Source organism: Pongo abelii, chromosome 1, assembly GCF_028885655.2.
Source record: "Pongo abelii isolate AG06213 chromosome 1, NHGRI_mPonAbe1-v2.0_pri, whole genome shotgun sequence".
Classification (NCBI taxonomy): Eukaryota; Metazoa; Chordata; class Mammalia; order Primates; family Hominidae; genus Pongo; species Pongo abelii.
This window is the reverse complement of record NC_071985.2, coordinates 36,225,212-36,242,014: the sequence shown is the minus strand read 5'-3', so window position 1 is coordinate 36,242,014 and position 16,803 is coordinate 36,225,212. Positions and strand designations below refer to the sequence as shown.

Sequence of the window (16,803 nt, the reverse complement as noted above, 5' to 3'; positions counted from 1 at the left end):
AAACTATTTTAAAATTCATATGGAACCAAAAAGGAGCCTGAATAGCTAAGGTAATCCTAAGCGAAAAGAACAAAGCTGTAGGCATCGTGCTACATGACTTCAACCTATACTACAAGGCTACAGTAACCAAAACAGCATGATACTGGCATAAAAACAGATACATAGACCAATGGAACAGAATAGAGAACCCAGAAATAAGACTGCATACCCACAACTATCTGATCTTCAACAGACCTGACAAAAACAAGCAATGGGGAAAGGATTCCCTATTCAGTAAATGGTGCTGGGATAACTGGCTAGCCACATGCAGAAGATAGAAACTAGACTCCTTCCTTACACCATTTTCAAAAATTAACTCAAGATGGATTAAAGACTTAAATGTAAAATACAAAACTATAAAAACCCTCGAAGACAACCTAGGTAATACCATTAAGGACATAGGCACTGGCAATGATTTTATGTCAAAGATGCCAAAAGCAATGGCAAAAAAACAAAAATTGACAAATGGGATCTATTTAAACTAAAGAGCAAACTTTAAACAGCAAAAGAAACTATCAACAAACAGAATGGAAGAAAATTTTGGAAACTACGCATCCAACGAAGGTCTAATATCCAGCATCTATAAGGAACTAAAATTTACAAGAAGAAAAAAACAGCCCCATTAAAAAGTGGGCAAAGGGCATGAACAGACACTTTTTAAAAGAAGACATACATGCAGCCAACCATCTTATGCAGGAACAGGAGACCACATACTGCATGTTCCTACTTATAAGTGGGAGCTAAATGATGAGAACACTCAGACACATAGAGCGGAACTACAGACACTGGGGCCTGTCAGAAGGTGGGGAGTGGGAGGAGGAATAGGTTCAGGAAAAATAACTAATGGGTACTAGGCTTAATACCTGGGTGGTGAAATAATCTGTACAACAAACCCCCTTGACACAAGTTTGCCTATGTAACAAACCTGCACAAGTACCCCTGAACTTTAAAAAAACAAATTTATGTTCATACAATATCCTGCACAAGGATGTTTATAGCCACTTTATTCATAATTGCCAAAATGTGGAAACAACCAAGTTGTTCTTCACTAGGTGAATGGGTAAATCAACTGTGGTACATTTAGACAATGGAATGTTACTCACTGGTAGAAAAAAAATAGCTATCAAGCCTTAAGACATGGAGAAACCTTAATGCATATTACTAATTGAAAGATGACAGCATGAAGAAGCTTTATATTATATAATTCCAATTGTGTGACATTCTGGAAAAGGCAAACCCATGGAGACAGTAAAAAGTTTAGTGGTTACCAGATATTGGGCAGGAGGTAGGGATGAGTGGTGGAGTGCAGAGGATTTTTAAGGCAGTGTAACTATTCTGTATACTAGAATGGTGGATTGTCCAAATCTATAGAATATACTACAGCAAGATAGATCCCTAATAGAAACTGTGTACTCCAGATGATAATGAGTCGTTGGTGTAGGTTCATCAGTTGCAACACATGTGCCACTCTGGTACAGAATGTTCTTAGTTGTGGAGGTTGTGCGTGTTTGAGGCCAAAGGAACTTTTTATTTTCTGCTCAACATTTGTATGAATCTAAAATTGTTCTAAAAAATGAAGTCTGTTTAAAAGGAGAAAAATCAATACAGTCACTACCATGTTTGGTGAAAGGCATGTGGTACCTTCAATAGTGTGCCTTCATCTAAAATTGTGATACTGTAGTTGACGTTAAAATTTTAAGAGATATAGGAGAAATTTGAGCTGAGTGTCCCAGACAGCTGGCTAGCTATTCCAGATGTGGGACAGACCACTGTGTTTCTAGGTGGTTTTTAGTTTGCTTGGGGTCAAAGTCTTAGGATTACATATTATGTGTACACCATGCAGAATTCTAAGCTCTCTACATAAATTATTTAATGCTCTCAGACAGTTTGCAGATAAAAAACCTGAAGCCAGAGAACTTAAGTGTTTTGTATAAACACACTAAGTTATAGATCAAGGGTTTGAACTCAGGTCTCTTTCCAAAACTATAGCTCTTTATCATTATTCAGAACTGAATTTCTGTGATGATTATAACATTTATATTCCTTCTCAACTTACTGTATTACAGTATCATTATTCATTAAACTTCCTTTAAAAAATCAGTGTGCCCTAATTAATGAATTTACAATATGAATAATAGCATTTAAAAAAACTACAGCAGCTGGGTGTGGTGGCTCATTCCTGTAATCCCAGCACTTTGGGAGACTGAGGCAGGTGGATCACTTGAGATCAGGAGTTCAAGACCATCCTGGGCAACATAGTGCAACCTTGTCTGTACTAAATATACAGAAATTAGCCAGGTGTGGTGGCGGGTGCCTGTAATCCCAGCTATTCAGGAGTCTGAGGCAGGAGAATCACTTGAACTCAGGAGGTGAAGGCTGTAGTGAGCCAAGATTGCTCCACTGCACTCCAGCCTGGGCGATAGGGTGAGACTCAGTCTCAAAGACAAAAAACAAACAAACAAACAAAACCAAAAAACAAACCAAAAAAGACAGCAGTCAAAACCCCTTACAGTGACAAATAGGGTTAATTGAATGGCTGAGTTAGGGTCTTATTTTATCCTTACTAGACACCATCATTGCGTGTTTTATAAATACCTCGATGCTTTCAAACCATTTTAAAAGACAAAAATATTTTTATTATGATTGTATTTATTGATTAAAAAATTAAAAATGGGAAACATATAACATTATTACGCTATTCTAAATGCTCTTTAATGGTCTCATAGTTTTCTACTATGTACTGTGGTTTATTTAATTCATTCTCTTTATGTTGTTTTCCTATTTTTTTCTGCCTGTGATTAATATTCTTAGAGGTCAGTCATCTTCTATTATGTTTTCTTTAGTATATTTTTTCGGAGTTGGAGATTATGGGTCAAACAGTATATATGCATATTTTAACCTCTCTAGAAATATTACACTATTTTAAACTCCTACTAGTAGTACAGATTGAGTTTCCTTTATCTGACATGCTTGGGACCAGAGGTGATTCAGATTTTGAAGTTTTTCAGACTTGGGGATATTTGTATTTATATATATTTACTGGTTGAGAATTCCAAATCAAAAAATTTGAAATTCGAAATGCTACAATGAGCATTTCCTTTGAGTGTCATGTCAGTTCTCAAAAAGTTTCCGATTTTGGAACATTTTGGATTTTGCATTTTCAGATTTGGGATGATCAACCTGTATGTGAGAAGGTTTACTTCCTCATATCCTTACTGACAACATCTGCCATTTGCTGATGAAAATTTGGATTTCACTATCATTTTAATGTACAATTTTAATTGTTAATAGGATGTATTTTTAAAATTTTTTATTGACTGTGTTTCTTCTTTTATGAAATGCCTGTTTTAAGTCCTTATCCTAAATTTTTTTATTAGAGGTTTATATGTTCTTACTGAATTTTCGGAAGCTCTCTTTATAAGAATATGTAAACTTTTGTCTTGAATATACAGGGGTATTTTCCTTCAAGACAAAAATTTTCTGTTTCTTACATGTTCATTGTAGAAAAATCAAACAAGCTAAAAAAAGATATAATTCACCTATAACCCTGCTACCTACTGAAAATTATTTTTACATTTTGATTTATACTCCTGCTGTATTCTTTCTGCACATATATACGCTGTTAAGGGCCCCATTAGCCTGTGTTTTCACTTAAGGTCATAATGACATTAACATATAAATTATAAAGACTTGGTAGCTTTTACCTGTTAATTAGTGGGATGTCCTTTTCTACCTCTCCCATCCCGGAAGTATTTCTGAGAGTATGGTCTCAAATAAGTTTGAGAATAAATGTGTGTCTGCTGGAAGCTCCTATTCTTCTGCCATTTTCCAGTCCTCCAGAAGTTTCCTGATGGTCCATGTCTGAATTAGACACCCCTCTTCTTTGTTCCAGTTGCACCTATAATTCTTCAGCATAGCACTTCTTAAACTGTTTTTAATTGCCTCTCCTCCATGCTAAACTTTCAGCTCTTGTAGAGCACAGACCCTATCTGCTGTGTTCATGGTTTTTCTTTATGTCTGATATCTGTGTGTACATAGCAGGCATTCAGTAAATATGTGTTGAATTGACTTTTGTTGAATTTTAATACTCTATTGGAGAGTTAGACACCTTCCTATTTGCACACTTTCCCATCATACGTCCAAGTATATGTATGATGTCAATTTCTTTTCTTTTATCTTTTTATGCTTTTCCTTTACGGTTTGCCTTTGGTGCTATTAATTAGTTTCTTTTTAATAACCAGAAAGATAACTTTTTGTATTCTTTATTTGTAGTACAATAAAGTTTGTCTTCCATGTTGGTATTCCTGAAAAATCTCATTTTAGTATTGTTAGAGTATGCTGGAATAGACAATATAAATACCTCTAAACTCTCACTTATAGCAGCCTAAATCTGCACATGCTGTAAAGAAAACATTTTTAAATAATTTGCCATTAAACAATTTCTAATTTAATTGTCACTTTTTTTTTTTTTTGAGGCAGGGTATCACTCTGTCACCCAGGCTGGAGTGCAGTGGCATGATTACGGCTTACTGCAGCCCCGACCTCTTGGCTCAAGGAATCATCCTACTTCAGCCTCCTGTGTAGCTAGGACCACAGGTGTATGCCAGCATGCCTGGCTAATTTTTTAATTTTATTTTTTATAGAGATGGCATCTCGCTTTGTTGTCCAGGGTAGTCTCAGTCTCCTGGGCTCAAGGAGATTCTTCCACTTGGCTTCCCAAAGTACTGGGATTACAAGCATGAACCACGATGCCTGGCCTCACTTTTTATAATAGACTTAAATCAGTTTGATTATTTTAAAAGTACCCTAGCATTTAGCACATGAATACATCTCATTTTGATTAGTGGCCAAAGTATTTTTGGGCATTGTGAGCATTTTACTACTCTCAGGCTGCTTATGGTATGTTATAGTATAGGATACCTCTCTTTGGATCCATGCTCTAAGTAGAATTGTGTTGTATACCTTGCTTAATCCATTAAATTTTTACCTGTCTGTTTGAGGATCACCAAAAGAAAGTTGCTATCACAATGTACTTTCTACTTTTTAATCTACTCTACTGATTCATTAGTACACAGCCATGGTGAGACACTTGAGATGTTCTGCTGAAGACAATTGTTACATATTGTGATTCTGGAAGGACAGCAAGCTAGATAAAGATAAGTCATGCTTTTAAGAGTCCCATGGAACATCAGTCATTGTGATGTGAAGAAAGTGATAAGGTAATGAATGAAGCAGTTTGAGTCACTGTGATGTGGATAGTGGGAGGTAGCCCTCTTAATCAAAGCTTTAAGAATGACCAAGAACCTAAGGAATAGTTACTTATACCACCAGATTATGCAGATAATGTTAATAACAACAAACTAATTTATATGTATATATTTCAAAAGAATGTAGCAGTCCTATAGGTTTTATATATAGAATCAGCGTAGTATTTGATTATAATTAATGATAACATCTTAAGGACTTCATCTAGTATACTTATTTTGAAAATAAGATGCAACCATATATTTTTGACATAAATTATAGTTATTTTTCTTCAATTCAATGCTTTGATATTTTATTCTGTATCCCTATCAGTTAAATGTATATATTATTTAAAATTAAGAGTATACAAGTTAAATATCTCTTATTCGAAATGCTTGGGACCAGAAGTGTTTCAGATTTTGGTGTGTTTTTTCTTTATTTTGGAATATTTGCATTATATTTACCAGTTGAGCATCCCAAATCCAAAAATCCCAAATCTGAAATGCTCCGATGAGCATTTCCTTTGAACATCATGTTGGTGCTCAAAAGTTTTAGATTTTAGAACATTTCGGATTTTGGATTTTTAGGTTTGGGATGCTCAACTTGTATATACAGTGCATTCTATACTTGCATTTGGATACTATATTTGGATTTATGGGTGTTTTTAGTCCAAAGAGCTCAAATTCCCTTAGTATTTAAAGCATGGTTTCCTAACATTTTTAGAGATAGCATTGTATGGACACTTTTATAATAGGACAACCTTTAAGTAATTTTGAAATAAAAGGACTAGTTTCCTTTTACCTCCTAGGGCTTGGGTTTTATAATCTTAGGATTAGAAAGGGCTTTAAGGTTATCTGACCCAGTGCATTACAGATCTTGTGGTCTGTCTACAGTGCCCCATTAAATGGCTCTTCCGCTTCAGGGCCTTTTATTTATCAATTTAACAAATACCTTTTGAATGCTGCCCTGGGGCAGGCACTGTGCTAGGTGCTGGACATATTACAGTATATCAGACATGGTTCTTAACTTTTTAGTCTAGTTGGAAAGACATAAGTAAATACATAAATTGTAAAGCAGCACAGAAGAGGCCATAAAAAAGTATGAAAAAAGACAGAGCCACTTAATGTCACAAAGTCATTTCATTTTACACAGGTCAAAGTCTTAGAAAGTCCTTTTTTCTCTTGAGCCAAATACTGCTTCTTTAGGTCTAAATACCGCCCTTCTCCAGTGATCATCTTTCAGTTATTTCAAGATAGTTGTTATATTTCTGATTGGTATTGTTTGTATGTTAATTTCTTTAAAATTTTATCTTGCTTAAAATTGGCCTAAATTACAATTTGTTAAATATTTTTGGATCTTCCTTGTACAAAATTTTTCTCTTGGGGTTCATATAGTGTTTCTAGGGCCAGGTGTGGTGGCTCACACCTGTAACCCCAGCACTTTGGGAGGCCAAGGCGGGCGGATCACGAGGTCAGGAGTTTGAGACCAGCCTGGCCAGCATGGTGAAACCCCTGTCTCTACCGAAAATACAAAAATTAGCCGGGCATGCTGCTGTGCACCTGTAATCCCAGCTACTAGGCAGGCTGAGGTAGGAGAATCACAACTCTGGGAGGCGGAGGTTGCAGTGAGCTGAGATCGCAACACTGCAATCCAGTCTGGGCATCAGAGTGAGACTCACTATATATATATATAGCTTCTGCGGAATAAATATGCCACCCCAAAATATACTGCTTTGGCATATTTTGAGATGGCTGTTCAGAAAAGCTACAGAAAGAGGAATAGCTCTGAAAAGCTGTCCATTTGTGGGGGAGATTTGCATCTCTGGTAGAAATCCACACTAGGAAAGTAAACAGCAGACAGAAATGGACTTTCTTTGAGAATCCCTTATCTGCCTTATTTGGATTTAGGAAAAAACTAACTCTCAGGAAAAAAGAGACTGAAGGTCTGACACTGTTAAAGGTGTGACAGAGAAACTTTTTCAACAGGCTACCATCTATTCTTTCTGAGGGCTGCTACCTGAGAGATTTCATTTGCAATACAAAATAGCTTTTGTTCAGCTTGCATTTCCTTCCCTCACCCTTCCACAACCTGTAAGCTATCTTCCCCCACCCTGAAGCTCCAAGCCCCTCACTCTTTTCTGTATTTTCTGTATGGTATAAAAACTTCAGTCATTTGTCCTTTCTTAGAGTCTCATATTTTGTGTGGCTCCCCTGCACATGTGCATGTTTATAAATTTGTATACCTTTTTTTTTGTTTGTTTGTTTTGAGACACTGTGTCACTCTGTTGCCCAGGCTGGAGTGCAGTGGCGTGATCTCAGCTCACTGCAACCCCCGCCTCCTGAGTTCAAGTGATTCTCCTGCCTCAGCCTCCCAAGTAGCTGGGATTACAGGTGCCCACCTCCATGCTGGCTAATTTTTGTATTTTTAGTAGAGACAGAGTTTCACCATGTTGGCCAGGCTGGTCTTGAACTCCATACCTCAAGTGATCTGCCTGCCTCAGCCTCCCAAAGTGCTGGGATTACAGGCGCGAGCCACCGTACCCGGCCTTGAATACCTTTTCTTCTGCTAATCTGTCTATTGTCAGTTTGTTTTATAGACTCAAATTATCAAACCTTCAGAAGGGGGAGGAATTAAAATTTCCTTTGCTCTTATACGTTACCTTTTCCCCCATTTGCGTATTCTTATATGTATCTATCTCTATCTCCCAACCTTCTGATGGAATTTTACAATATCTATCAAGTACAAACACCTCAAATAATCCATCAGATATGTGGTTTCCTCAGAACCTCCTCTTCTGGATTCTTTCATTATTCTGCTCAAGTCTGCGTTGGTTTCCTCTCTTGGCATACTACCTAGCTCTCCTCTTTATACTTCCACTTTTTGTTATTCTGGGAATCTCTTCACCAGTCTTCTGTATTACTTTTCAATTCCTGATTCTTTGTATGTGACTTGTTTTTCTCCTCCTCTGCCTTTCTCTTTGGAGGCCTGTAGGATTTTCTTTTTGTCCCTGATGTTCTATAATTTCACAGTGATGTTGTGGTGTGGAAATCTTTTTCATTTTTTGAGCTGTGTCTTTGCTTATCTTTTTTCCATTTGGGTAACAATCTAGATGTTTTGTTGGGAGATCAAACAAATGTCAGTATCTGTATGTTTTATCTCTTGGGCCAATTGGTTTTCTTAGAGAAGAACCTCATAAGCTGCTCAGGGAGTTAGTTTAAGACCAGCATCATTGTGGGAGTCCAGTGGTGGAAGCAGGAATGATGTCCTCACCATTTGGTGTGCAGGTTTTCACATAATGCCTCTGTTTTCAGTACCACTCTTCAGTCCCACCTTTAGCTGTTTGTAGTATCTGTCTCATTCCACATCTTCAGAGGTTGAACCTTTAGTCTTCTGCTTGTGTGGAAAAGGGTGGCTATCTCGCTGGCTGTGCAGTGGCATAGAGTATATATACTTTTTTCACGTCCTCCTGTTTTTAGGAGATAATTTCAGAATATACTTAAAATCTAAAACCTTTTCACAGTTTTAAGGGTAAAGTTTAAACTTCAAGCTAAGCCTATAAAGTTCTTTGTGATCTAGTCCTTCCTTTCTCTGTTGGTTCTTAATTTGGTTCTTCCCCTTCTGGATGAACTAAGACCACACCACAACATACTATGTTGGCTACAGCCCGTTGAACTTGGAGGGATACAAATGCATCACATTTCACACGTGATGTACCCCTCTACCTGGAGTGCCTTCTTTTCATTTTCTTCCACAATTTCTTATTGTTAATTGTTGTTTTCTCTCAGTAGCCCCCCTCACTTTCATCTACTGTCTGATTTAAATATCTTTTACCTGTATTCTTTTACCACCTCAAACTTATCTTTGGTAGTGTTACCAGAAAGGTATATTGATCCAAACCCCAAGAGAGGATTCTTGGATTTCACGCAAGAAAGAATTCCTGGTGAGTCCACAGATTAAAGTGAAAGCGAGTTTATTAAGAACATAAAGGAGGCCAGGTGTGGTGGCTCACGCCTGTAATCCCAGCTCTTTGGTAGTCTGAGGTGGGTGGATCACCTGAGGTCAGGAGTTCAAGACCAGCCTGGCCAACATGGTGAAATCCCATTTCTACTAAAAATACAAAATTAGCTTGGTGTGGTGGCGCATGCCTGTAATCCCAGCTACTTAGCAGGCTGAGGCAGGAGAATGGCTTGAACCTGGGAGGTGGAGGTTGCAGTGAGCCGAGATCATGCCACTGCACTCCTGTCTGGGCGACAAGAGCAAAACTCCATCTCAAAAAAAAAAAAAAAAAGGAATAGAAGAATGTCACTCTGTAGGCAGAGTAGGAGCATGGGCTGCTTGACTAAGGATACTTACGGTTATTTCTTGATTGTAGAAACTGAACAAGGGGTGGGCTATTTGTGAGTTTTTTGGGAAAGGGGTGTGAATTTCCCAGAACAGAATGTTCCTACCCTTTTTAGACTATATAGGACAACCTGCAGGCATTGCCATGGCATTTGTAAACTGTCATGGTGCTGGTGGGAGTGTCTTTTAGCACGCTAATGCATTATAATTAGTGTGCAGTGAGCAGTGAGGACGACCAGAGGTGACTTTTGTTGTTATATTGGTTTTGGTGGGTTTTGGTTGTCCTCTTTACTGCATCATGTTTTATTAGTGGGGGTTCTGTGACCTGTATGTTGTACCAACCTCCTATCTCATCTGTGACTAAGAATGCCTGACCTCCTGAGGATGCAGCCCAGCAGGAGTCTGCCTCATTTTTACCCAACCCCTGTTCAAGGTGGAGTTGCTCTGGTTTGAACACCTGACAATAATATTTATCTATATTATACAGTAGTTTTTGATGTTATTTCTGTGCCTTTTCCAATAAGTCTTCAGATTTCTGAAGTGTACTTGACCAAGTATACTTGTTGAGTAAGTTTGAAGGTAACAAAAAGAGACAAAATCGTGTCTTAACATTTCAAATAATCTGTAAATCTGTGCCTCAAAATATATTACACTTGAAGCATCAGAGCAAGAGGACATTACAAACTGAAAACCATCCAAACATTCCTACTTCTCCTGTTTCCACCTTTTCTCACAGAGTATACCTGTAGACTGTTGACAGAGTACTTTGTTGGAGTCAATGAACTTGTCAATTTGAGAATGAGTATTGTGCCTTTGTGTTTCATATGTGCTTTAAAACATTTTGGAATTTTTCAGAACATGAACACATTGTGTTCTTATACTCAATAAATTTTCTAGGTCATTTAAAAATACTGTTAAATTTTAATCAATACCAGAAGTTTGGCTCCATCTGCTATGAAAGTACAAACTCACTAAACACATTTTAAAATAATAGCATTTAAAGCTTCCTTGCCCTTGAGGCATTTTCTTCTGAATTGGAATCAGGCTACCTTTGACATTGGCAGCTTAGTTGGATATGTATTGATCGACTTGAGAATGTTGCTTCTGTGTCTGTTATCATTATGAGAGAACATTTATTAACTGTGTGACTACATACTGCCTTGATTCTATAAACGAGAACTATGTGGATGTATTTGGTGCTTTTTAGGGACTTATTTTAAGTGTATTTATAGAGCACATCTAGCAGCAGACAGAAAATATTAAACTAGGGTATGAATGGACAGTGAAATAGTTTACATCAGCATCAGAGTATTTGGTTTTTCTAGCAAATGCAAATAAGGAACTAAAGCTAAATACAATAGACTATACTTTGAATTAATTTTCATCTAAATTTAACAGTGTCAAGTTATCATCCCAGGTGAACTTCAGAATTCAAACTAGAAATAGAATAAATGGATTCATTATGGGATTGAATGGCATGAGCTGAACTTGGGCCTATAAACCCAGAACTTTAGAGTTTTAACCTCTCTTTAGCATAATCCCTTTATGGCCTTGGGCAGATTCTTCACAAAAACGGAAAACAGACAATCAAAATGAGAATGACAAAGGTGTAGAGAGATCTAGCTTTTAAAGCATTTGGATCTGAGAAGAGCCTCCTAAGTGGTTGTTTTTCCTAGCTCTTTAGCAATTCTGTCTTAAACCCAATTTCTCTGTCTTTTATATTCTGCCTTCTGCTATATTTATATCCATTTTCCTTACAAAGACACACCAAGTCCTTTGGAAGCAGGTTTTATGAAGTAATAGATGTATAGGCCTAGAATTTGAAAAATTATACAAAGTAAAATTCTTTTTACATACATATAAAAGATATTTCTTTGATAGGTTTATTGTTCACTAAATCGTTAACTTCACACTTTAGTATGAGACATCATTGAGGAATGGCTCATGTTCATTGACATTTGGCTCATATGAATATGAGAGATTTTAAATTTGTGTTTGTAGTTTATTTATTGGAGAATGACTTGGATTTTGCATCATTTTAGTGCAGGACTCGTTTTAGTTATTTGTGTAAAGATGTGTAATCCAAGGATCTGGCCAAGTGATTTTTAGATGGGAAGTAGAGAAGCGTTTTGCTTTTTAAGACTATTTTTTGAGGGCAGTTTTAGGGTGACAGCAAAATTGAGAGAGAGACAGAGTTTTTCCATGTGCCCCCTTGACCCCACCCATGCATAACCTCCCCTATTGTCAACAACCCCCACCAGAGTGGTACATTTATTGCAATTGATGACCTTTCATTGACACATCATAATGACTTACAGTTCATAGTTTATATTAAGATCATTCTTGGTGTTGTACATTCTGTGGGTTTGGACAAATGTATAATGACATGTATCCAGCATTATAATATCATACAGAGTATTTTCACTACCCTAAAAATCTCTGTGCTCTGCCTATTCATTCCCTGCCAACATGTGGTAACCACTGATCTTTTTTTTTTCTGTCTCCACAGTTTTGCCTTTTCCAGAATGTCATATAGTTGGAATCAGTATGGAATCAGTATGTAGCCTTTTCAGATTGGCTTTCTTCACTTAGTAATATGCATTTAAGGTTTCTTCATGCTTTTCATGGCTCGACAGCTTATTTATTTTTAATGCTCAATGGTATTCTGTTATCTGGATGACCCCAGTTTACCCATTCACCGATTGAAGAATGTTTGGTTGCTTCCAAGTTTTGGCAATTATGAATGAAGCTTCTATAAACATCCATGTGCAGGGGTTTTTGTGGACATGCATTTTCAGCTCCTTTGAGTAGACACGAAGGAGTGTAATTGCTGGTTAATTTATGGTGAGAGTATGTTTAGTTTTGTAAGAAACTGCCAAACTGTCTTCCAAAGTGGATGTGTTATTTTGCATTTCCACCAGCAATGAATGAAAGTTTCTGTTGCTTTGTATCTTTGCCAGCATTTGGAGGTGTCAGTGTTCTGGATTTTTGCAATTCTAGTAGGTATGTAGTGATATCTTGTTTCAATTTGCTCTTTCCTGATGACATACAATATTGAGTATCTTTTTATATGCTTATTTGCCGTCTGTATATCTTGTTTGGTGAGGTGTCTGTTAGTCTTTGGCCCGTTTTTAAATCAGGTTTTTAAAATTATTAAGAGTTCTTTGTATATTTTGGCTAATGGTCCATTATCAGACGTATCATTTATAAATATTTTCTCTCTGGTAGTGGCTTGTTTTCTCATTCTCTCGACATTGTTTTTCATGGAGCATAAGTTTTTAATCTTAATGAAGTCTATCTTATCAATTGTTTCATACGAGTGGGTTCTGCCTTTGATATTATATCTAAAAAGTCATCACCATATTCAAAGTTATCTAGGTTTTCTCCTGTGTTATCTTCTAGGATTTTAATAATTTTATGTTTTACATTTAGTTCTATGATCCATTTTGTTAATTTTTGTTAAGAGTGTAAGGTCTGTTCTAGATTCACATTTTTGCATGTGGCTGTCTAGCACCATTTTTGAAAGGGCTCTTTGCTCCATTGTATTCCCTTTGCTCTTTTGTCAAAAGTGAGTTGAGTATATTTATGTGGGTCTCCTTCTGGGCTCTCTGTTCTGTTGCATTGATTGATTTGTCTATTCTTTAGCCAATACCACACTGTCTTGATTACTGTGGCTTTATAGGAAGCCTTGGAGTCAGGTAGTATCAGTCCTCCAGCTTTGTTCTTCAGTATTGTGTTAGCTATTCTGGGTCTTTTGCATTTCTACATGAAGTTTAGAATCAGTTCATTGATAACCACTAGAAAATCATTTAAAATTTTTCTTTATCTTTAATGATTCTGATATTAGTCTGTCCATGAAAAACTTTGCCAATCATATTTCACTGGCCCTTGGAGGAATGAAACAATGTAGGAATGACTAGCTTTTGAATTTTGAGTAAATTTTATTTGTAAATCTGTTTTAGTACTATCAAAATATGCTTATTTTCTTTTTCTAATATTATTCATAATCTACTGATATCTTGGAAGATAAACTTAACTCTAGTAGCATTTGCTCTGTTTTCAGCTATTATCACAATGACAAACTATGATTTTTAAAAAACCATCATAATGGGGAAGTTCCAAGATGGCCGAATAGGAACAGCTCCAGTCTACAGCTCCCAGTGTGAGCGATGCAGAAGACGAATGATTTGTGCATTTCCAACTGAGGTACTGGGTTCATCTCACTGGGGATTGTCGGACAGTGGGTGCAGGACCATGGGCGCAGCGCACCGAGCGTGAGCTGAAGCAGGGCGAGGCATCGCCTCACCCGGGAAGCGCAAGGGGTCAGGGAATTCCCTTTCATAGCCAAGGAAAGGGATGACAGACGGCACCTGGAAAATCAGGTCATTCCTACCCTAATACTGCGCTTTTCCAATGGTCTTAGCAAACAGCAAACCAAGAGATTATATCCTGTGCCTGGCTCGGAGGGTCCTATGCCCACGGAGCCTCACTCATTGCTAGCACAGCAGTCTGAGATCAAACCCGCAGCAAGGCTGGGGGAGGGGTGCCCGCCCTTGCTGAGGCTTGAGTAGGTAAACAAAGCAGCTGGGAAGCTCGAACTGGGTGGAGCCCACCGCTGCTCAAGGAAGCCTGCCTGCCTGCCTCTGCAGACTCCACCTATGGGGGCAGGACATAGCCAAACAAAAGGCAACAGGAACCTCTGCAGACTTAAATGTCCCTGTCTGACACCTTGGAAGACAGTGGTGATTCTCCCAGCATGCAGCTTGAGATCTGAGAATGAACAGACTGCCTCCTCAAGTGGGTTCCTGACCCCCAAGTAGCCTAACTGGGAGGCACCCCCCAGTAGGGGCAGACTGACACCTCACATGGCCGGGTACTCCTCTGAGACAAAACTTCCAGAGGAATGATCAGGCAGCAACATTTGCTGTTCAACAATACTCGCTGTTCTGCAGCCTCCGCTGCCGATACCCAGGCAAACAGGGTCTGGAATGGACCTCCGGCAAACTCCAACAGACCTGCAGCTGAGGGTCCTGACTGTTGGAAGGAAAACTAACAAACAGAAAGGACATTGACACCAAAACCCCATCTGTACATCACCACCATCAAAAACCAAAGGTAGATAAAACCACAAAGATGGGGAAAAAACAGAACAGAAAAAACTGAAAATTCTAAAAATCAGAGCGCCTGTCCTCCTCCAAATGAACGCAACTCCTCACCAGCAACGGAACAAAGCTGGACAGAGAATGACTTTGACGAGTTGAGAGAAGAAGGCTTCAGATGATCAAACTACTCCGAGCTAAAGGAGGAAGTTCGAACGCATCGCAAAGAAGTTAAAAACCTTGAAAAGATTAGACGAATGGCTAACTAGAATAACCAATGCAGAGAAGTCTTTAAAGGACCTGATGGAGCTGAAAACCACGGCATGAGAACTACATGACGAATGCACAAGCTTCAGTGGCCGATGCGATCAGCTGGAAGAAAGGGTATCAGTGATGGAAGAACAAATGAATGAAATGAAGCGAGAAGAGAAGTTTAGAGAAAAAAGAATAAAAAGAAACGAGCAAAGCCTCCAAGAAATGTGGGACTATGTGAAAAGACCAAATCTACGTCTGATTGGTGTACCTGAAAGTGACAGGGAGAATGGAACCAAGTTGGAAAACACTCTGCAGGATATAATCCAGGAGAACTTCCCCAATCTAGCAAGGCAGGCCAACATTCAAATTCAGGAAATACAGAGAATGTCACTAAGATACTCCTTGAGAAGAGCAACTCCAAGACACATAATTGTCAGATTCACCAAAGTTGAAATAAAGGAAAAAATGTTAAGGGCAGCCAGAGAGAAAGGTCGGGTTACCCATAAAGGGAAGCCCACCAGACTAACAGCTGATCTCTCGGCAGAAACTCTACAAGCCAGAAGAGAGTGGAGGCCAATATTCAACATTCTTAAAGAAAAGAATTTTCAACCCAGAATTTCATATCCAGCCAAACTAAGCTTCATAAGTGAAGGAGAATTAAAATACTTTACAGACAAGCAAATGCTGAGAGATTTTGTCACCACCAGGCCTGCCCTACAAGAGCTCCTGAAGAAAGCACTAAACATGGAAAGGAACAACCGGTACCAGCCACTGCAAAAACATGCCAAATTGTAAAGACCATTGATGCTACGAAGAAACTGCATCAACTAACGAGCAAAATAACCAGCTAACATCATAACGACAGGATCAAATTCACACATAACAATATTAACCTTAAATGTAAATGGACTAAAAGCTCCAATTAAAAGACACAGACTGGCAAATTGGATAAAGAGTCAAGACCCATCAGTGTGCTGTATTCAGGAAACCCATCTCACATGCAGAGACACACATAGGCTCAAAATGAAAGGATGGAGGAAGACCTACCAAGAAAATGGAAAACAAAAAAAGGCAAGGGTTGCAATCCTAGTCTCTGATAAAACAGACTTTAAACCAACAAAGATCAAAAGAGACAAAGAGGGCCATTACATAATGGTAAAGGGATCAATTCAACAAGAACTAACTATCTTAAATATATGTGCACCCAATACAGGAGCACCCAGATTCATAAAGCAAGTCCTTAGAGACCTACAAAGAGACTTAGACTCCCACACAATAATAATGGGAGACTTTAACACCCCACTGTCAACATTAGACAAATCAACGAGACAGAAAGTTAACAAGGATATCTAGGAATTGAACTCCGCTCTGCACCAAGCAGAACTAATAGACATCTACAGAACTCTCCACCCCAAATCAACAGAATATACATTCTTCTCAGCACCACCCCGGACTTATTCCAAAATTGACCACATAGTTGGAAGTAAAGCTCTCCTCAGCAAATGTGAAAGAACAGAAATTATAACAAACTGTCTCTCAGACCACAGTGCAATCAAACTAGAACTCAGGATTAAGAAACGTACTCAAAACCACTCAACTACATGGAAACTGAGCAACCTGCTCCTGAATGACTACTGGGTACATAACGAAATGAAGGCAGAAATAAAGATGTTCTTTGAAACCAACGAGAGCAAAGACACAACGTACCAGAATCTCTGGGACACATTTAAAGCAGTGTGTAGAGGGAAATTTATGGCACTAAATGCCCACAAGAGAAAGCAGGAAAGATCTAAATTTGACACCCTAATATCACAATTAAAAGAAC

The 16,803-nt window shown here is 38.2% G+C and overlaps 1 protein-coding gene across 18 annotated transcripts in view; it reads left to right on the top strand.

Moving 5' to 3' along the window:
• RPS6KC1 (ribosomal protein S6 kinase C1) overlaps positions 1 to 16,803 on the top strand; it is a 328,215-nt gene that overhangs the window by 148,653 nt on the left and 162,759 nt on the right. Inside the window, exon 1 of one of the 18 annotated variants that reach the window (XM_054520633.2) lies at positions 12,134 to 12,180. The exons of the other annotated variants lie outside the window; for them this stretch is intronic. Within the exon in view, the coding sequence (XP_054376608.1) occupies positions 12,172 to 12,180 (9 nt within the window). The 5' untranslated portion in view covers positions 12,134 to 12,171. Of the gene's footprint in view, positions 1 to 12,133; positions 12,181 to 16,803 lie in introns of those variants that run through there. 18 annotated transcript variants of the gene reach the window in all.